This window comes from Hemiscyllium ocellatum, chromosome 7, assembly GCF_020745735.1.
Source record: "Hemiscyllium ocellatum isolate sHemOce1 chromosome 7, sHemOce1.pat.X.cur, whole genome shotgun sequence".
NCBI lineage: Eukaryota > Metazoa > Chordata > Chondrichthyes > Orectolobiformes > Hemiscylliidae > Hemiscyllium > Hemiscyllium ocellatum.
The window spans coordinates 83,416,320-83,439,698 of NC_083407.1; the positions used below are offsets into that span (position 1 = coordinate 83,416,320).

Genomic DNA, 23,379 nt, shown 5'->3' on the forward strand with positions numbered 1-23,379 from the left:
AGTTAACGGTCCGTATCCATGAACACCAACTAGCCACGAAACGGCACGACCAACTATCCTTAGTAGCCACACACGCAGATGACAAGCAACATGAGTTTGACTGGGACAACACTACTATTATAAGACAAGCCAAACAGAGAACAGCCAGGGAATTCCTAGAGGCATGGCACTCATCCACTGATTCAATCAACAAGCACATCGACCTGGACCCAATATACCGGCCACTGCAGCGGACAGCTGGAACTGACAACCAGAAGCGGCAGATTCAAACCACTACAAATGCTGGAGGAAAGATCACAGAAGCGCTTCACAGGAGGCTCCCAAGCACTGAGGATGTCACCTAGACAGGGGACGAAACGTCTGCGACACAAATTCCCAGCTCAGCGAACAGAACCACAACAACAAAACCAAAAACAACATAGTTTGTAAAGAGTCAGCACTGTCACATGGGTCATAAATAAAAATGACCATTAAAAGTGTCATTAGCTGAACTAACTAATGTAATCAATTGTTGCTATTTTGGTAAAGAAATAGATTTAGACATAGACAGACAGGTGAGGCCCCAGATCCTGAGCAACAAGGGCTGAGTTGTTAGCCAAATGTAGTTGTTTTCCCTATATCTCATTTGAAATGAAAACTCATCAATAGTGAAATGTTAAATCTTGAAAGGCAAACGTTATCCCACTGGCAAAGTGCGAAACAAAATGGAGTTGAAGAACAAGGTAGAGAAATTCAGAAATGTGTTAGCTATGTTGATGAAATCATCAGGTAGTTCAACTTGTGCTGTGATAGCTCAAGAGATTGTGGAGAAAACCATTTACAAATGGCGAATGTGTAAACAAGTGCTTTATCAAATTAGATTACTTACAATGTGGAAACAGATCGTTCGGCCCAACAAGTCCACACCGACCCGCCAAAGCGCAGCCCACCCAGACCCATTCCCCTACACCTAACACTCGGGCAATTTAGCGTGGCCAATTTACCTAACCTGCACATTTTTGGACTGTGGGAGGAAAACGGAGCACACCCACACAGACACGGGAAGAATGTGCAAACTCCACACAGTCAGTCGCCTGACCCGGGAATTGAACCTGGCGCTGTGCCGCAACAGTGCTAACCACTGTGCCACCGTGCCACCTGAGTTATTTTAAAAACAAAAATGAAATTGTTCAAAAAAATTAAAGACATGCGTTTATCTGTGAAAAGCATGAAGAACAGGCCAGTAAAAATGGTGACCCCAACCAGGAGACTGAAGATAAAGAATCATTTCCAATGTGGCCAAATGTTTTCAAGTAAGAATGTCATAAAAAAGCAAGTTGAGAAACAACTAAAAAAAGAATGTTTATAATCCTACTTGAAAATAAAAATAACAGCTGTCCAGATATTGAATAACTCTCTAAAGAAAGTCAGCAGTGATCACATTGAAGAAAGAGTACTATTAACTTAATTATTGATGTTAATTTATTTTATTATTGTTATTTAATGGTTTTCTCATTTCAAAACTTCTATTAACATTGTATTTGTGAGAAAGCATTTAATTTGGAACTTTCTCTTGAACTCTTTGTATACATATATGCTGATACACATCAGTAAAATTGCATTTCCTGGAAAATATTAATTTATTTATCTTGTTTTTCATTATTATTGGCATTTCAACAGCAGCATTGTTGCTCTGAAGGTGTTATATTTTTGACATTTTTAACAAGTCAGGTTTTCTTTTCATTAAGGGTGCTGACCCCTGAGTTAGATCATGGAGTTTTATTGTTGTTAGAATGATATTTTCAGTTTAGGTTCCCTGAAATTCCCATGAAAAATGTGTTAGGTTTTGAGAGAGTGAATGTAAGGTAATACGTATGTTAAAAAAGTAATTACAAGGAAGCACATGCGATCAGCTTGTTACCTTAGCTGCTTTTCGAACAAATTGAAGAGACACTGGCACCATTCTGTCAAATAGCCCTTCGATTAATTCCTTGTGCATGGGACGAACACCTGGAGGCATCTTATTCATCCAAGACACCATTACAGGCTTCCATCCCATCATAAGAGGTTCCATATAAACCATTCCACACCTTGAAACCTAAAATGAAATGAATAGATAATACAATTTAAAAAAAAATACATTGGCCAGAAATGTCCTTGAAGTGGCTCTCACTCTTGCTACAACTTTGTCAGAATCTGCATGAGGGTCAAACCTATTACAGTAGTGTGGGATAGCTCAGAGGAAATCCCTGCTGCTAGTTTATCAAGTAGCAGTTGCTCAAATAGAAAATATTTTTAAAGTTGTAAAACAATGCAAAATAGAAAATATTGTTACACCTGTCTCTTACCTTTCATTCATAGTGTTATTTTTATAAACTGCATTACAAGAATGACTGATTCTATGCCTGACTGCTTCCAGCAAGGTTGAAAACCTGCAGAGGCCAAGTGTGGACAAATTGATTGCTGCATACGAATGAGTTTTCTTCAAGTTAAGTCAATTAATAGAAAGTCATGATCTGTAGTTTGACTGCATTTGCTATGAATTTCATTTCTTACTTGTAGCATTGTCATAGAATCAGTACTTTATTTTGATCAAAACTGGAACTTGATTACTTACAGTAGCAGGAGAAGCAACTTCCAGATCCATTGGTTCAAATATAAGACTCATTTGAGGAGACATCTGAATGATCTCTCCACTCATCAGACACAATTTCTTGTTATCATCAAGGACAGTGTTCATGTTCTCAATCCAGACAGCATCAACTGGTCCATCAAAAATTAACCATTTCCTGTCTGGAGTCTGTTTAAAAAAAACCCATTACACTTTAATTAGAGCATTAGATCTCTAGATTCCATCTACACAGTAAACACATTCTATTACACACATTTTGTCACCATAAAAGGTAACATCTTCAGTAAGCCTCTGGACGAAACACTGCAGGTGTTTCCTGCTTTCTATTTATATGTTGTGTTTCCTTGGGTTGGTGATGTCATTTCCTGTGGTGATGTAATTTCCTATTCTTTTTCTTAGTGGGTGGTAAATGGGGTCCAAGTCAATGTGTTTGTTGATAGTCAGACTTAAACCTTACACCTTCAATGCATTACCTGAGCTGAGACGACACCTATTGTTAATGCTATCTTGAGAATGTAACTTTTAAAAAGTCCTGGGATTTACATATGAAGGAACCAAAACTAACATGATCACTCTAAAAGATGAAAGACATAAACTAAATTTGTTTAATATTACATTCCATGATACTGTAATGCTGTTGCTATACATTCTGTGTCTTATGATTCTGCTCCACAAACACCTGATGAAGAAGCAGCACTTCAAAAACTAGTGCTTCCAAATAAACCTGTTGGATTATAACCTGGTGTTGTGTGACTTTTAACTTTGTCCACCCCAGTCCAACAATAGCACCTCCAAATCATGACTTTAAATCAGATAGATTTAGAATAAATCTTTTTTGGCAACTATTGGAGTGCTGAAATATCTAACCCAGTCTTCAAGTCAATCTAGAAACACAGAAAAATGAAAAGCCACACAATAAAGATTTGGAAATTGTACAACAATTAATATTAAGTTAACTATGTATTTTATTTATAAAGAAAGTAGATAAACATCTGGTTGAGAGGAACTTTAAAAATGATAAGGATTAACTGTAGATTTATATGCAGATACATATATACATATATATCTAAAAACTTCAGCAATGTTAAATGAAAGTTTAATATTATAAGCTGACTGTTCTAGGAAAGAAATTTCACATTTTTATTCCAAAACTTGTTTCTGTAATTCACTTTCTCAAGAAATTAAATTGTTGTATTCAATGGTAAAAATATACAAGGAGAAGTTTGTAATAGGCTGAATCTATTCATTCAGGGGATGCAGGCATCTCTGACTAAGCCAACTTTTGTTGCCCATCCCTAATTGCTCAGAGAGTATTTAACAGCCAACCATATTCTGTGGTTCTGGAGTCACATATAGACCAAGTAAGGATAGCAGACATCCTTCCTTAAGGACATTAATACACTGTTAAAATGGTCAATAGTGATTACATAATTACCATTAAGCTAGTGTTTTATCTCAGCTTTATTGAATTCACATTGCACCATCCACCATGGTGGAATGCAAGTCCATGTCACTATAACACTAGCCTGGGAGTTCAAGATTAATAGTCCAGTGGCATTGCTATAATTCCACAGTACCTCCCAGTGAATGCTTTCTGGACAACAAGAGAAAGATCAACACTCAAGGACAAGCTCTATTATAAGGGCATGTACATGGTAATTAGTCGGCAAAAAGAAAAAAAATATATATATTAAGTAATTTTCAGGATATTTATTCACATTTCTCAGCTACTCTAACTTACGTTCTTTACACTATAGAGAAGCCAAATGGATGTATTCTGAATATTTCATTTTACAATTATGACAATTTTGTGTCTTCAAAGACATCATGAAATGAAATATTGGTTTCTGAGCCATCTGCCAACTGATGTAGTGTCAATAATATTTGTTGTCTGCATTTTTAAAAATTTGATGTGTAAGGGATAATTTCAACTCAGACCATTGAAACTGAAATTGGGAAAAGAGGCAGCTGTTCCTTTGGAATAAGCTTCATTTGGACAATGATGGGACAGTGTCCTGACAAATCAAATCACAAATAATCACGGAGGTACGATAGTGCAGAAGGCGACCTTTTGCCCATCTTGTCTGCATGGGCTCACTAAATGAACATCATTCCCTGGTGCCAATTTCCTGCTTTTCTGCCCCATAACTTAAACATTATATTTATCCAAATAATCACCCAATGCCCTTTAGAGTGCTTCAACTGAACCTGCTGACTGAAAAAGATTTTCCTCACTTCAGTCGTTCTTCTTTTGTCGATCACTTTAAATGCATATCCTGTCTTTCATTCCTTTAACAAGTGGGAACACTTTCTCACCATCCCCTCCATCCAGCCTGTTCAAGATTCTGAAAGCTCTACCAACTCTCCTCTTACTTTCTTTTTTCCAAGGAGAACAGACCCAATTTCCTCAATCTGGCATAAAAATAGGAAAACTGCTGTGAAACTTCAAAAGGTTCAGAAAAGGTTTACAAGGATGTTGCCAGAGTCGATTTGAGCTATAGGGAGAGCTGAATAGGCTGGGGATGTTTTCTCTGGAGCATTGGAGGCTGAAGGGTGACCTTGTAGAGGTTTATAAAATTATGAGGGGCATGGATAGGATAAATAAAGTCTTTTCCCTGGGATGGGGGAAAGGGCATAGGTTTAGGGTGAGAGGGGAAAGATATAAAAGAGATCTAAGGGGCAACTTTTTCACGCGGAAGGTGGCATGTGTAGGGAGTGAGCTGCCAGAGGAATTGGTGGATGCTAGTACAATTGCAACATCTAAAAGACATCTTGATGGGTAGATAAATAGGAAGGGTTTGGACGGATATGAGCCAGCTGCTAGCAAGGGGGACTAGATTATGTGGGGATATCTGGTTGGCATGGACGAGTTGGACTGAAGAGTCAGTTTCTATGTTGTACATCTCTATGACTAAGACTCTATGACTGGAACAATTCTTATAAATCACTTCTGCACTTTCTCCAGTGTGTTCAGATCCTACCTACACATTACCCCAGCTGAGATTGAACAAATGTCACATACAAAACCAATATCACCTTCTTGCTCTTGTACTCTATGCTCTTAAAAACAAACTTGAGGATACTGTATGCAAATGGAAGTGAAATTGAGGAGGCTTTTCGAAAGTTAGAGAGAAAGCACAAGGCAATTGTTCAGTGATCAAATGAATTATCATGTCCAATATGTGATATAAACATAGAAAATGTTGGGGATAATCTGCTATCGGGGTACCTACATTGGGGCTAGGGAGGGGAGCACCATTATTAAAGCAGACACTGTCAGGTACCAGCTAAAACACAGCCATGTAAAGTAAACCCAGCCACTGCAGGCCACATTCCTTGGGGATTAGAACATGTCCGTCAGTTTCAGATCATCCTGTTACAATCTCATTGTTAATAAAGGAAACCGGTAACTATCGGATAGTGTAAATCGCACCGATACTACACTTGATTGATAAAGTACTTGCTAATGCCTCCGCTGACGTCAAACTCATTCAGGTCCTGTGTTCAATGATAATACCTGTATATTCAACTATGGAGAACTATTGTGAACGCCCAGACAGCCAGGCGCATAGCAATGAGGAAACCCTTCCAAACAATAAACTTTTAAATTACAAGATTGGAAACTGCTGAACCCAGGATGTCTACCCATTGTTCAGCACAGCAGGAGCTGGACAGGTATCTCGGGGCAGCCAATAGAGACACTAATCCCTTCACAGACAGGTGAACCGACCAATGAGAGAACCAAACAAGGGGAACCTGACCGGGAACTCGAGGAAGCGCGAAGTATAACTGCTCCAGGACCGTAGAGGAAGAGAGAACGCCTTCTCCAACGAATTGCATGCATTTGAATTCGTTGTATAGCTTGCCAGTCTTGATTCTGTAATAAACGGTGTTTTTGCTCCAAACTCTAGCCGGTTTGATCTCTCCTTCCAAAGAACACGTGGAGACGAGACCCTACGGTTCCGTCCCAACAAAAATAAGAACAGAAGTAAACCATTTGGCCTTTCAAGCCTGCTCTACCATTCAATATGATCATGACTAATCACTCAATTAATAGGGTGTTTCCTGCTTTCGTCCCATAACCTTTGATCCCTTTAACCCTAAGAACTATAGTTATCACATTCTTGAAAACACTGTTTTGGCCTCAGCTGCTTTCTACAGCAGAGAATTTCACAGGCTCACCACTGTCTGGGTGAAAAATATTCTCCTCATCTCAATCCTAATGCCCTTAGATTGTTATCCTTAGATTGTTAGCCCTGGTTCTGGACTCCCCCAGTCATTGCAAGTATCTTTCCTATGTTTACCTTGTCTAGTCCTGTTAGAATTTTTCTATGAGATGTCCTCTGTTCTTTTAAACACCAGCGGATATAGTCCTAACTGATTCAATCTCTGCTAAGTCCAAGAATCAGATAGGAAGGGCCACGTCATACAAAATTAAGATGCATGAGTCAGTAGGATTAAACTGTGAAAAATTGTAAGACAACAAATTTAAAGGTTCTTTATCTGAATGCACAGGTAAGTAATAGAAAGAGAGACCAACAGATTGCTCAGAGAGAAATAAAAGGGGATGGCCTACCAACTGTTACAAGTTACGGTTGCAACTTGACCAAGACTTAATATTCAGGGTACAGGGACATTCCAAAGGATAGGCAGAAACTGAAAGGATACAGGGTAGCTCTATTAATTAAGGATGAGATCAATACAATATGTAAAATGATCTTGGCTCAGATTATTAAGATGCACGAACAGTCTGGGGTGGCAATAAAAAATAGTAATGGAAAGAAGTTATTAGTACAAGTAATATATAGATTATATGAAATATACATTAGCAGCAATGTAGATCAGAGAAAATAATTGTGAAATAATGGTGAGTTGGGGAGCTTGTAAAGAAGATTTTGCAATCATTCTGGGTGATTTCAATCTTCATATTAGATTAGCAAAGGTAGCCTTGATGTTGAGCTCAAAGAGTTTTTGGAACAATTTCTTAGATCAAGGAACTGGAACCAACCAGAAAATTGACTATTTTAGGTCTGGCAAGATTAATGAATTGCCCTCATTCTAAAGGATACTGCAGAGAAAAGTGATCTTATATGTTGGGATTTCACATTCAGTTTGAAGGTGAGAAGCTTAGTTTTGAAATCAGTGCATTCAATTCAAATAAAGACAATTATAAAGCTACGGCAGATAGGCCTAAGGAATTATGGAAGTGGTCATATGACTAATTCTCAGCAACTTAAAAATTATCCTACTTTAAGCAAAGGAGTGTGAAATGTACCCAATTAGATTTATTAAAGAGCCACTTCAAATCAATTATTGCTGAACCAGCTGGGATTTAATGGTGGCTGAAATGTTTAACGGTACTTAAGCCTCTCAGGCCTCCAGGATTCTGCACAGTTAGACTCTGTTCATTTTGAGAGCTGGCTCTGAGGGACCTGTATCAGTGTCAAGGACTTTCCATGTGTAAATAAAGGGTGACTTGGTGATGGATTCTGACCTGAATTAGGGTAAGGACTGAAATAGTGGTATTGGAAAGGGGTAGTGCTACAGCAAAGGGCACAAGCAGTTAACCATGCACACATGACCATTAGGAAGATGATCTTGTTTCAGAAAGCGGTCATCAATAAACTACCATGAAAGGCTTTGCATTCTGTGGTTCAGACATGTTCAAGTGAATTAACCTTCTGCCTTTTTAGATCTCCTGTTTGGATTCTTACCTCTTTTTAACTTGTTCTCTCTGGTCTTTGCTTCTGCCCTGTGGATACTCAATATGTGGTGGAAGTGAAGGCAGCAGCAGCTGCTGATGTTGGTGTTGATGTTCACAAGAAATGCAAGATAGAGAAGAATGGCAGAAAGCAAATCAATTGGAAATGAGTGAACAGCAAGACAGATGAAATGACTTCCAAGACATTGACAACCATTGGTCCAGCAGAGATGCACAATCTGAGAAGAAGTGTTTTGAGCATCAGTCCCTCTTTTGGCCAGGGTTAGAACTCTTTAGTTCTACTGATCAAAGCCCTTCTTGTCACTTGTTCAATATTGGTGTGTTGCTCGCATCCAGAAATAGAGTCATAGAGACATAGAGATGTACAGCATGGAAACAGACCCTTCAGTCCAACTCATCCATGCCAACCAGACATCCCAATCCAATCTAGTCCCACTTACCAGCTCCCAGCCCATATCCCTCCAAACCCTTCATATTCATATACCCATCCAGATGCCTTTTAAATGTTACAATTGTACTAGCCTTCACAACTTCCTCTGGCAGCCTATTCCACACACACATCACTCTCTGCATGAAAAAGTTGCCCCTTAGGTCTCTTTTGTAACTTTCCCCTCTCACCTTAAGTCTTGGCCCTCTAATTCTGGACTCCCCCACCTATGGGAAAGATCTTGTCTATTTTTCCTAACCATGCCCCTCATGATTTTATAAACCTCTATAAGGTCATCCCTCAGCCTCCGACGCTCCAGGGAAACAGCCCCAGCCTATTCAACCACTCCCCATTGCTCAAATCAAACCTGGCAACATCCTTGTAAATCTTTTCTGAACCCTTTCAAGTTTCACAACATCCTTCCGATAGGAAGGAGACCAGAATTGCACGCAATATTCCAAATAGATTCCTTGGCTGTTAAACCAGATGCTTCTAAAAACAATTCATAGCAATACTTACTGGAATATATAATTGACATACCCAACAGCTCATTGCTTACCTTCAGCTGAAATGTGGAAGAGTGCTAGAGGATTTCAGAATCCCGATACGACATTACTTTTAGGGATATTAAAATTCTGCACAGGTCTAAACTTGCTTGTAAGAACCTCCACCGACAACTCTGCAACCCCATCCCTCTGCCCCCACCAACAGAATTGACACAAAAGCCCTGGAAGCATTTAAGAAATAATAAAAATGTATAATGGCTGAAGTAGAGGGAATGGAAAAATAGTGAGGCAAGCTCAAAGGTCAGTATGCTGACATCATGCAGCCCCTGAGCTATTTACCTGAGTCTCTGATTGGCTTTAGAACCCACAAGGCAATGTGGCGACTATAGCTGTACAGAGGCAGTTTCACAAGGGCATACTATGGGGCCACTGCTTCAGGAAGGCTTTAAGTACTTTCCAGATTGCCTGCCTTTAGATTGAGTGGCAGACGTCTTTGTGCAGGGATCCTGCTCCATGATGACAGTTCAGGGTATAAAAATTGGGTGTATATTACCACACATTCCCAAATTGAGGCACCTTCTCTCTTTCACACAAGAACAGGCAGCATGTTGCTTCTTCAATGCTGGAAAGCCTGCAGTTGGCACTCCAACATCAAGAACCCACCTGCCAACCTGAATTGGACAACAAACATGCCTAATAGCTTAAAGTTGTAAAGGGTGCTGTAGAAATGCCAGTCTTATTTTTAACACTTTTACCTCCAGTTCGAAGTGTTACTCAATTCTGAAAGTGCATATCCTTAAATACTTTGAATTTTTTGTACAAGAATTTCATAACTTCCCACTTATTGCAGCACTTTAATATTGGTTATACAACTGAATACTAACATAATTCACAAATACTTACAGAAGAAACAGCAAATGCTCGGTAGCTAACAGCCAGAATACCATCAGACCATTCATGTGACACCTTATCAAATTGGCCATATAACTGACCCATAGTGATAGCCTTGGGATTAATGACTGTGATTTGAACTTTGTTCTCTTCCAAAAGCCCCTAAACAAAAAATAAGTAGAGGTTTTGAGTAAGAGTAACATGTTAAAACCGGCTATGATTAGATAATTACTGCCATATGAAATGTTCTTATGGCACATAATAGAAAAATCTCAATCTCACAGCATTGTCTTCCATTATTTGACAAAATTAATAATTATTCTATGTTAGGACAGCAGCATCTGATGTACAATAATTGTCAATGACAATTAGAAAAGTTCATTCTCTCATTAAAGCACCAGACACATGCAGTCAACACCATCTATAAGTCACACACCATCCCACCGCACAACTATGTCACCATTGCTTCATTGTTACTTTCAATATCTAACAGCATTGTATAGATGCACATCACATGAAATGCAGCAGTTCAAGAAGATAGCTCATCACCACTTTTAAGCTTGGGCAATTTTCAGTGAAGCTCGTATTACAAGTGCAAATTAAAAAACATTTAAGGGATGCTTACTGGCCACTTCGTTCAGTTTCCATTATATTGCATTATATTGTAAATGCATACAAGTAGATGAAATTAAGATAAATAATTTCACTGTTCTATTTTGAAGTTTACATGAAAACATATGAAATAGGTGCAGGCGTAGGCCATTTGGCCCTTCGTGCCTGCAAAACCATTCAATGTAATCATGGCTAATCATGCAATTTCAGTATCCTACTCCCACCTTCTCTCTACATCCCTTGATCTCTTTAGCTGCAAGGGTGACATTCAGCTTCCTCTTGGACATATCTAGCAAGCTGCCTACAACAGCTTCCTGTGGAAGAGAATTCCACAGTTTCACAACTCACTTCTTCCTCATCTCAGTCCTGAATGGCTTACCACTTACTCTTAGACTATGACCCCTAGTTCTGGACTACCCCAATATCGGGAACATTATTTCTGCATCTCACCTGTCCAGTCCCACCAGATTTTTATGTTTCTATGAGATCCCCCTCATTCTACTAAATTTCAGTGAATACAAACTCAGTCTTTCTTCAAATATCAGTCTTGTCATCCCAGGAATCAGTCTGGTGAACCTCTGCTGGACTCCCTCAAAAGCAAAAATGCCCTTCCTCAGACATGGAGACCAAAACTGTACACAATACTCAAGGTGTGGTCTCACCAAGGCTCTGAATAACTGCAGCAACACATCCCTACTCTTATACCCAAACCCTCGTGCTGTGACAGCCAGCAAGTCATTAGCTTCTCTCACCGCCTACTGCATCTATGTGCTAACGTGCGGTGACTGTTCCAATTGGACACCCAGGTCTCCATGCACCTCATCTTTTCCTAAGCTGCCACCATTTAGATAAGAATGTGCCTTCCTATTTTTGCCACTAAAGTGGATAACCTCACATTTATCTACATTATGTTGCATTTGCCAAGTATTTGCCCACTCAGCCAGTAAGTCCAAGTCACCCCACACCCTCCTCACATAACACACTGCTATTTGGCTTTCTGTAGTCTACAAATTTGGAGATGTAACATTCAATTCCTTCATCCAAATTGTTAATGTATATTGTGAACAGTTGGGGTCCCAGCACTAAACCCTGCACCACCCCATTCGTCACTGCCTGCCACTCTGAAGAGTATTCATTTATTCCAACTCTCTGCTTCTTGTCTGCCAACCAGTTCTCTATCTACATCAATACACATTTATTAGTATAGCTGTTATTAAAATGCTCATTTGGTTTACATGCTTGCTCAAAATAATAATTAGTATAAAATGCAACTGACTGATGATAATAAAATAACTGAAGACATACTAATCAACATGCCAAATTTCATTTCTACCTTTTCACAAATATCATGTAGGGCACCAGCCAGGACTCTATAAGCGGATGTTTTTCCTCCAAATGGTTCTCCAACAATCATAAATCCATGACGCACAATCATCATTTCATAAATTTGTAATATCTTCTGTGAGAAGAAATCTGTCATTTGCAAATTCAAGTGTTCACAATTCTCTCTGATTGCTTCCAGCAAGACACGGTAGTCAGGTTTCGGTAGTTTTATTCCAGGAAACAAATCTGATGTGATTCCCTACCAATATTAAAAAAAAAGATTTACTATAGCATAATAGGTGTTAAATTTCTGGCTGATTACTTCAATTTCAAGAGATCTATGTTGTTCTACTGCTTAAAGAAGCAGTAAACCATCAATGTATGATGTGCTATTGTGAGACTATTAATTTTCTTTCAGACTGACTGTGCTTTGTGAGACAGATGATTTATCACTACAAGTTCAAAGCTAATTTTAATTGAATTTTTTACTTACTAAATGAATTATCTGTGATTTAGTTCAAATGGTTGATTTTATCAATACCTGCTGGGGATCATTAGACAATTATGCATATTTGTTTCAGAATCTGCACCATGAAGCATTATGTTGGTAGGCTTATTCAAAAGGAACTACACCAGTAAAACTTCATTCACGGAAGAACCCCAAAATATGCAAATATATAGGCACACAATTCTGTAGCTGTAATTAATATTTATACAGTGTACTCCGTGTATTAATTACAGGTCATTCTGCTATAACATACGTTTCGTTAATACAAATTTGCTGTAACGCGATTGACGAATTGGGGACACTGTTTCTAAAGCGCAAACTTTTAAAACATGCCTCGGCTGTAACACGATTACACCACCAACACTTTAAGCACAACTTTTCAAAAAGGCAGGGTTGCACAAGAACGCAACCATCACATTATAGAAAAACCACCTGTAGGAGAAAATTAAGACATTTGGCTGGAGGAATGGAAGATGAAACAACAAGGTAACTTTACAGGAACATTTAAAAAGTTGGGAAAATGGTAACACAATGGAGTGGTTTATAGCAGAGGAATCATGAAAGTCCAAGATTTCAATGATGGAACAGAAGGGCTTAACAAACAAAAAAAGGTAATTATCAAGACTCACAGGAATCTAAGGTTTGTGCGTAGGACAAAATGCTGGAGAAGGAAGAAAGAGTAGGGTGTGATTATGGATGCATTTGAAGATGGAGGAAGATGATTCTAAAATCAATGCATTGTGGTCTAGAGAACCTGTGTGACCTAGTAAGGATGTCCAATGGATAATAGAAGACCAGAAGATTCAGTTGATGAGCATCCAAATTTTGTAAAGGATCAATTGTTGAGGAAAGCATTAGCAGAATTGTTCTTTGGGATATCAAGGAGAGGCATTTTAATTGTATAGCATTAATTTATTTAGACCTTCCCAATACAGCTCTCACTTAATCACCTAGGTCCTATCTTGTAACTAACAGTGGGATTGACCACGCATAGATTTTGATTTAAGTTCTGGATGACAGGTCAAAGTCTCTGACACTAAAGTTAGGGTCAGAAACATTTTATATGGGACTAGGCAGCATAATTTTGCACATTAGAACTTAATATCTTCTGAGTAAATGTTACACATGTGTTGGTTGGGACTTCAAGATCCAGATGTATAACAGCAATGAACATTTTAATATTCACTATTGTTGCCATCAGAAGATTATAGATCAATAAGTTATGGTGAACAAAATCAGATTAGGGAAAAGAAAAGGTGAGTGACAATGGAACATTTAAAAATTGCAATGAAGCTAAAGAAAGCAATGAGTATAACGTGCAGCAGGCACTTCAAAATTAGTTTGGTTGGTGACTAACTAGAATGATGATGTTGTCATCAAGTCATTTAGCATGGAAACAGACCCCTCAGACCAACTCCTTCATACTGACCAGGTCTCTTAAACTGAATCAGTATTTTGTACAATTTTAGTTCCACTATTTTAGGATGGATGTTATTCAACTGGAAAGGGTGCAAAAAATTCTGTAGTTGTACCTGCTTCTAGCAATTAATCTGATAGTACATTCCATAAATGCATCACCCTCTGTGTGAAAAAGATGCCCCCTACATCCAGTTCAAATCTTTCCCTCTCTCCTTAAATCCCTCTGGTTTTAGATTTCTCTAACGTGGGGAAAAAAGTTATCTCTGCCCCTCATGATGTTATAAACCTCCATAAAATCATTCCCCAGCCTCATACACACTAGGGATAAAAGCCCAGCCTATCCAACCTCTCCCTGCGACGCAAACCTTTCAGTCTCGGGAACATCCTTGTAAATCCTTTTTGTTCCCTTTCCAGTTGAATGACATCCATCTTAAAGTACTGGAGCTAAAATTGTACAAAGTACTCCAAATGTGGCCTTAGCTATGTTTTGTATAGTCATAACATGATGCACCAACTCCTGTACTCAATCCTATGACCAATAAAGGCAAGTACGTCAAACAGTTTCTTCTTCACCTTATCTATCTGCAACACCACTTTCAAGGAACCATGTACCTGCACCTGTAGATCTCCTTATTTGATAGCACTTCATAAGGCCCTACTCTCAACTGTATAATTGCTATCTTGATTTGTCTTACCAAAATGTAAGACTTTGCATTTATCTGAATTAAACCCCATCTGACAATCCTCAGCCCACTGGCTCAGTTATCAAAAGTCCATTGTACTCTTAGATAATATTCTTCATTGTCCACTATGCCACCAATTTGGTATCATCTGCAAACTTTATATAAATGATGAACAATAGTGGACCCAGCATCAATCCTTGCTCCATACTGGTGATCACAGGTCTCCTGTCAGTACAACAATCCTCTATCGCCACCCACTGTCACATACTGTATAAAAAACAGGCAAGAAATACTTGAATGGAACATGTGAGAGTGACAAAAACAGACTTCTGTCAAAACAGTACTTCCAAGAACTTCTGAGATGAAAGGTTAGTTTATATATATCATTCTAGTGGGGTTGAAAGCTTCCCCAGCATCACATGTAATTTATTTTAAGTAATTGTTCCAAGCTTAATTAAACATTGTTGTCTTAATGAAGCCAAAGGAATAGAAGAACTGCAAAACGATATCTGCAAATCATGTAGGCTCAATTATTTTGTTGTAAAGCTCAATAAGAGGATGCTAAGCTGGCCTTAATGAAAACACTCAAGTCAAAAATATAGAACATGTAATCACTACTTTTAAAAACATGAGTGTCCAGTTGAAGAAGGAGAGGTCACAAAAAATTAACTGTATGAAACTGCATGTAAAAAACACAGACCAATAAACAGATATAGAGGGAACCTGAACTGAAAATATTGAAACTTCAGCAGAATACAAAAGATCAAATGCTTGTGGGTTCTTAGGAAGTATCACAAATAAATGCTGCAAAAAATAGCTTATTACTGCATTTCTGATAATTGTAGGACAAATAAAAGAATTTTACTACATAAAAGGATGGTTTAGAAAAAAAGCCATGTCAAACAATTTAACCATGTTATCCATTTACCCAAACACTCAGAATCTCAAACAATTCAATATATTTTCTCCAAATTTACGTTTTCCCAATACAGGTATTCCTACTTAGCTTAAAATGTGTTGCTGGAAAAGCGCAGCAGGTCAGGCAGCATCCAAGGAACAGGAAATTGAACGTTTTGGGCATAAGCCCTTCCTACCTAGCTTAGTCTGCCCATACTCCCATATTAATTTCCAGTATAAACTGGGAAAAAAGCTATTTTTTAATCAACCTGTTCAGAAATATGACTTACCTCTGTTGCAAGTGGAACTTGAATCTACACTTTCAGAAAAGCTCCTTATAAATTGGATGTACATTTTTAAAATATTTTTTGAGGAGCTAATGAACCAAAGCAACTAAATAACTATTGAACAGTTCCTTAAAGAGTGCAAGCTACAGTTACCCGTTAGTGCCAGGCACTCTTCCATCCTAGTATTAACTAGCTTTGATCTTGTTAGCTTTAAAAATCAAATTTTTCAAACTATGAAGGCCGCCAGCCACATATATCGATGCATGGTAACAAATATTTATTTTTAGTATTAACAAAAATGTAAATTAGTGAAGATGGTATCATCCAGTTTTATACACTTAAACTTTATTTATGGAACTAAACTGGCCCCACTACAGCACAATGACAAAAGTTATGCAAGTTCTTCAGCCACAGGCAAACCAATACCCTAAGTCATGCTATTACCCTAACTTGTGTTATATCTTATTGATGAAACACTACATCATCTTATTTATTGTTACCATAAGTTAAAGCATGACAAATGACTTGATTTGTTCTAAATGTTTAAGCCATTGCACTGCTCACATTGGACTGCTTCTTGTTTGAACGTTGATAGTTTTGAAGAATGCTGCAAAGACTGCGTAGGTGATGCGTATGCTTTATGTATGACTAAAATGCTGCCTTTTAATATATAGAAAGCTGTTCAAAACAAAATCTAGTGAATATTTAAATTGTATTCTTCCAAATTTTTAATTTGACAGTAATCACTCCTTTTGCTTGCTACTAACATTGCAAAATAACATTTTGCCATTTTAAAATTAATAAATTTATTAACAAAGCTAAAATAAATAAAAAGGAAAAAGGTTTTACCTCAAAAAGTGGCAAATCATGAGACAAGAACTTGGGCAAATTAACATCAATAATCGATCTCAGAAGCAAAACTTCTTCATTTTCTGTTGGATATTTCAACTAAATGCAACAAAGAATTTATAATGTTATTCATTTACTATAAAAATTTTATTATGTACGTTGTGTAATAAGTTTTTGTCATCAAATCTCCTACATTAGGAAAACTACAACAATGCATTACCTTTATATTTCCAGCAGCAGTTAAGACAGATTTCACTGCACGCATCCCATAATCATAATGGGGCTGTGAAGACAGTTGTTCTGAACAAAGACGGTAGGTAGCTACAATCTTAACCGACAGAGGTCGAGCACTGACAAATCCACAAGAATAAAGTACGATCTCTGCAATCATAGCATAGTCTGGTACCATCATAGCTACTGTTCTGAACAGTGCCTAGAATATAATCATAAAGCAATAATTGAAATACTAAAATTTTATTCCTGGCAAATACGGTGCAAGAATATACAAGTCTATTTCAAATTTACAGAGATATTGAAGCTATTTTAACTGCCAACAGTGTTTCTGGAGGGAATCCTTAAACTCCAGGTAGATTCCCAGCTGAGCCTGACAATAGTAGGTTGGAGTGACTTTAATATTCACATGTATCTAGCCAACTGCCCATGCAGAACAGGTGGGAAATGTGAGTGGAAACCAGCTTCTGTGTGGGAGCTGAGGAACTTGCAGTATAGAAAGCTGAAAGGGGAGGGAGGAAAGTGTAAGGTTGTGGTTGGAGAAAGAGTGTTTTGAAGTCTGAAGGAGAACTTTGCTCTACCACAAAGAAAAGTTAAAAAGAAGCTGACCAATAAAATTCTTCTCATTTGACTTTATTTGAAAAGCCATAGATGCTTCCCTCTCAGATTAAGGCTAAAATTGCAGGTCTTTTGAGCATCATCAGAATCCGTCTTCTTTTGTAAATAATTGCCCCAATTTCTTGAAGAGGCAGCATTTGCCACTTCCTTAGAACAATAGATTAGGGTTAAGATGGCACACCAATATATAAGTCACCCGAGCATTTCAGCCTGACCTCCCGGTCACCATCTTCTTCAATTCCCCTTCCCACTTCTTCTCTGACATGTCCATCCTCAACTTCTTCCATTGCCACAGTGAAGCAGACCGCAAATTGGAAGAACAACACCTTATCTTCCACCTGAGCAGCCTACAGGCCAGAGGACTCAACATTGAGTTCTCCAACTTCAAATAACCTTCCCACCCATCCCACGACTCTCTTTTCAGCCCCACCTCCTCCCTTCCAGTCCACCTACTGACCCTTCCTTCCAACTACCAACTGGATTCAAACCTCCCATTGACCAACCAGGTTGCATCACCATCTGTGTTCACCTATCACTACCTCATCACTCAGCCCCTCTCCCCACCCAAAACCCTCCCTCCTCTCTTTATCTGTAGCTCCCCCGACCTCAAACCCATTCCTGAAGAAAGGTTATACCCGAAACGTCAACTTTTCCATCTCCTGAGCCCCACCTCCATTCCTGAAGAAAGGTTATACCCGAAACATCAACTTTGCTATCTCCTGATGCTGCCTGGCTTGCTATGTTCTTCCAGCCTCCTGCTTATCTACTTTGGATTCCAGCATCTGCAGTTTTTTTGACTCAACTATGTCAAAATTCAGCAGGCACAGAGGGTTAAAACTGAGTGTAAAAACTTCATTCAAGATTTATCAACCAAATTTTGTCTCCTTGTCAAAAATCAGAAATATTTTGGTGAAACCCCAAATGTATTTTGGAAGCATTATCAAACTTGTGAAAATTTTTTGGCAGCTATATCAATATTTAAATTATACATCTGAATTACATCTAGAACATTTTTGAGCATCATGGATGACCATGAAAGATCATGGAAGGATAGCAATTTATCATATAACGAGCATTAATCGACAACACAGTGTTAATTAGCCCAAATCATGATAAGGAATATGTAAAAATACCTTTAAATTGTCTGGCAACTCAGACCGACCAGCATAACCTGGATTCATAGTAATAAAAACAGCACAGGTTGGGTTAAGTCTCAGTTCAGTTCCTTCAAACATCAATGTAACTGACCCAGCTGCAATACCTGTAGCACAGAAAGAGAATAAAAATGTCAACAATATAATAAAATGTCACTGATGAATATGAGACTGCCTGACAATCCTTATTTTTAAAAAAATCACATTAATTTACTTCACAAACGCTGCTGTCAAAATAACAGAGGTTAATAGCATTTGCAGCTATTCATGTTTAAATGTCATAGCAAGTTAAATTGAAGTTAATTATGGATTGCAAATTGAAATTTAAAACTTGTAATCAGAGATGCACTGTTTCATTCTTCAAGCTGAGAATAAATGTAACAGATCTGTTTCTAACTGAGCAACTGGAAAATAAATTATTGTGAAAGATGCAAGCAAATTGAAGATCAAAAGTTTGTGGATCGTAATAATGACTCTCCTATTAAATGGTAACTTAAAATGGATTCAACAAAACAGTGTTCAAAATATTGAAGTGACAAAACAGCTATCCATTGACAAAAACTGACAGTACCCTAACTTATACTGAATCATTTTTACCATGTAAGAAAAGAGAATGGACTAAGTTTATTGATACTTTATACATGAAAAATCTTAAATTATCAAACCTCTCTGGATAGTTAGAATTTGCTGAGCAACAACAGAAAGTACTTCCAGATCAATTCTGTTAAATTCATCAAAACATGCCCAAGCACCACAGGAGAGCAATCCCTGAAATCAGAAGCAAGTTTGCAATTAAAAACTCATCAATATTTACTACATGAAAATTAATTTACAAGGAATTTTTATTCTGATATCATACACACCTTAAAGAATTTTCCCAAAGCAATGTAGTCCAGTCCATCAGAGCAGTTAAATACCACACATTGTTTGGCTACAGCCTTTGCCAAGTCTTTAGTCGTTTCAGTCTTGCCAGTGCCAGCAGGTCCTTCAGGTGCTCCTCCAAGGTGGAGATTTAAAGCACCAAATAATGTTCTGGACATTTATTCAAAACCAAAAGAATATATATTATAGCTCATCAAAACACGTAAATAGAAATATCAATAACCACAATTCCAATTTAGTTATACTCAAAAGTGAAACTCCTGTATTTGATTAGATTACTTACAGTGTGGAAACAGGCCCTTCAGCCCAACAAGTCCACACCGACCCTCCGAAGAGCAACCCACCCCGACCTATTCCCTTACATTTACCCCTTCACCTAACACTATGGGCAAGTTAGCATGGCCAATTCACCTAATCCTCACGTTTTTGGACTGTGGGAGGAAACCGGAGCACCCGGAGGAAACCCATGCAGACACAGGGAGAATGTGCAAATTCTACACAGACAGATGCCTGAGGCAGGAATTGAACCCGGGTCTCTGGCACTGTGAGGCAGCAGTGCTAACCACTGTGTCATCGTGCTGTCCAGTGTACAGTTTTGCATACAGTTTTGTATACAGTTTTGTAGCCTTAAACGTTTCAGAGACAAATACAAGTTTCTAACATTAAAGTCACAGACTATGGAAGTAAAGATGTTATGATAGAGTAACATCTTATTGTTGCCAACTTGACGGATGATAGAAGTTTTGTTTTCTCTCAGTCTCCTTTCACTTTTCACTTTGCAGCGATGACAGTACGTCTCTGATTCTACCTCTACATACACACAGCCAGAGTACTTGCTCTAAAGACAATCCATGGACAAACTGTAGCAGTTAAAATGCTCTGTTGGAACAATCATTCCAATCCCACCTCACCCAAAATTCTGCCGCATACCAATGTAAAACCATTTATTAAATAAAAGCTAACATAAATAGTTAAAGGCAAGTTCCTGAAAAGTCTGTAGGAGGGAAACTTACACAGAATCTTCAACTAAGAGTAGTAACATCATATATCCAGATAAAGAGAAAATACACATTTCAATATGGATAATTGTGCTTGCTGAACCTTATAGAATTATTTAAGGAGGTAGTGTTTCGAAAACTGAGGTTAGGATTGTTTAGTTTACAGCAAATAGAGGATAGAGTTAAATGGTCAGTTTCAAATCAGTAAACTGAAACTAGTAGAGTGTGACATGCAGGAGTGTGGGAGCCTCAACTATTAAAAATCTCAATCAACTACTGGGGTGAAGGGACTGACAGTATCGGTGCTAAATTTACTGACTACACAAAAGCAGGTAGAAGAAACTTCCCAGCATCTGAATAATGATGAGAAAGTTACCAAAATACAAGGATGAAAAAAATGAGATTCTTGACATCAAAAAAAGTTCAAGTTTCTCCTTGAGTGTTAACAGCTAGATGAAAATCTCATTGAGTGGTGAGGCTCCTATTTGCATGCGTTAACGCCCCACTATTACCCAATCTTTCTTCATTGGTATTAAGGTTTCTATTCTCCAAGGTATCAGTGAGAAACTAGATGGTGTCAATTCTTGATTCAAAAGTCAGAGCAATTAACTGGTAGCTGCACCTCACGGCATCTCGTCTGGGCAACCATCTTAGTCATCATTCCCTAATATCTCAGGGCACACTCCATGGACACCGCCTGCCTACACCCTCTGACATAGAGTCTGTCCATGGAGCTGGGCATCAGCAAAGAACCAGCCTCACCACAAGCCTCATGGAATCTCGGACTCACTTAGAAAACAATTTAGCACTCCGATACTGAACTTTGGAGCTCACAATTCTGCAGCCAGGGAGCTCCACACGCAGTGATGGGGACCCACCTTCAGAATTAGAATGAATTCTGAGGTCTTAGCTTGGTTTCTTCGTGTTCACTCACTTTGCATTTATTTTAATGTTTCTGCCTTGCCCTTCAATGCATTACCATGTCATACAGTACTTACAACTTCACATTACTACTGTCTTGCCTTGCTTTTTAGCACAGACACAACACCAGGCAGATGATATTTATGCCAACACAGAACCTATAGGGGGGGAAATATTTTTTGTATAGCAATGTCACACATGCAGGATGTGACAGCAGCTTTTGCAGCAAACACATTGCACGTGTTTCAAACAAATGACCGTGTCTAAGGGGAGGAAGAGAAGATGCTATGATCTCCATTCCAGAGTCAAAGAGTCATACAGCACAGAAACAGACTCTTCAGTCCAACTCTTAAGGATTGTACTGTTGAATGCTTTTTTTTATTTTCTGCCTTCATATTCTACATTTTGGTTTATCTTTCTGTTTTAATATGGTGCCAAAGAGTATACAACATTTTTCACTTTATTTTGTAACAAAATGCACATGACACTAAATAAATGAATAAATAACATGCCCATGATGACCAAGTTTTCCTAACTAAAACTAGTCCCATTTACCTGCATTTGGTCCATATCCCTCTAAACATTACTTGCATCTACCACTTACTCTGGCAGTTCATTTTATATAAAAACCATCTTGTGTGTGAAAACATTGACCCTTCAGTCTCTTTTAAATCTTTCTCATCTCACCTTAAAATTGTATCCTCTTGTTTCGAACTCCCCTACTGTCGGGAAAAGACTTTTGCCATTCACCTTATCCATGCCCATCGTGATTTTATAAACCTCTCTCAGGGCACTTCTCAACCTCCTACACTCCAATGAAAAAAGTCCTGGTCTATCCAAACTGTTCTTATAACACAGGCCTTCCAGTCTCATTAACACGCTTGTAAAGCTTTTCTGCACCCTCTCCAATAAAATCCTTCCTATAGCAAGGATTGTACACATTACTGCAAAAGTGGCCTCACCAATGTCCTGTACAACCTCAACATGGCATCCTAACCCCAATACTCAACTGTCTGAGCAATGAAGGCACGTGTGCCAAATGCCTTCTTTATCACCCTGTCAACATGTGGCGCAACTTTCAAAGAACTATGTACCTGAACCCATAGGTATCTTTGTTGAACAATATGCCCCAGGGCCCTACCATTTACTATGTAATTCCTGCCCTTATTCATCTTACCAAGATGCAACACTATGCATTTATTCAAATTAAACTTCATCTGCCACTCCTTGGCCAATCTGTATCTTTGGAATTACTGGATTCAGGTAGTGTATTATACTTTATTGACTTTGCTTAACAGTTCACTGATTAATAAAGGGTTCTCCTAATGCCTAAGTTCTTACTTATTGATAACTTAGAACTATATTATGTACTGCATCCTATTTGTTTAGTCAGAAATTAAATGACAAAAACCCACCTGTAACATCTGTCTGTAAGTGGAGTGATAACAAGTCGGTCAGTATTTCCAAGATATTCATAGCCATAGGGTAAACCTGCATTGATCATTTTTGTCTGAAGTTCATTTTCCTATAAAGTGAAGAGTACAAGGAGCTGCAAAAAGTGACATTCATTCGACACAAGAACCATCTTTAATAGGAGAAAGTTTAACTAACTGGCTTCGATATTTTCATTACTGAATGCCCCACTATCAACACCTTGAATGTTTCCATTGACAAAAAGCTTGACTGATCCAGCCATATAAATACTGTAGCTACAACATTAGATCTTGGGAATTCTAACATGAGTTAATGCCATCCCTCAAAGGCTGTTCAAAATCTAACAGGGCATAAGTAGGTTGATGGAATACCTTCTTCCACTTGCCTCAATGAGTGCAGCTCCAAG

At 38.3% G+C, this 23,379-nt stretch overlaps 1 protein-coding gene across 1 annotated transcript in view; it reads right to left on the minus strand.

Annotated features, from left to right (window-relative positions):
• The window catches only part of dnah7 (dynein, axonemal, heavy chain 7), a 343,519-nt gene that overhangs the window by 249,176 nt on the left and 70,964 nt on the right, over positions 1–23,379 (minus strand). Inside the window, exons 19-28 of the mRNA XM_060828125.1 lie at positions 22,955–23,064; positions 19,602–19,770; positions 19,404–19,506; positions 18,718–18,845; positions 16,956–17,168; positions 16,736–16,834; positions 12,103–12,351; positions 10,170–10,319; positions 2,597–2,779; positions 1,901–2,077 (exon numbers count right to left, since the gene is read on the minus strand). Coding sequence (XP_060684108.1) covers positions 1,901–2,077; positions 2,597–2,779; positions 10,170–10,319; positions 12,103–12,351; positions 16,736–16,834; positions 16,956–17,168; positions 18,718–18,845; positions 19,404–19,506; positions 19,602–19,770; positions 22,955–23,064 — 1,581 coding nt within the window. The remainder of the gene's footprint in view (positions 1–1,900; positions 2,078–2,596; positions 2,780–10,169; positions 10,320–12,102; positions 12,352–16,735; positions 16,835–16,955; positions 17,169–18,717; positions 18,846–19,403; positions 19,507–19,601; positions 19,771–22,954; positions 23,065–23,379) is intronic.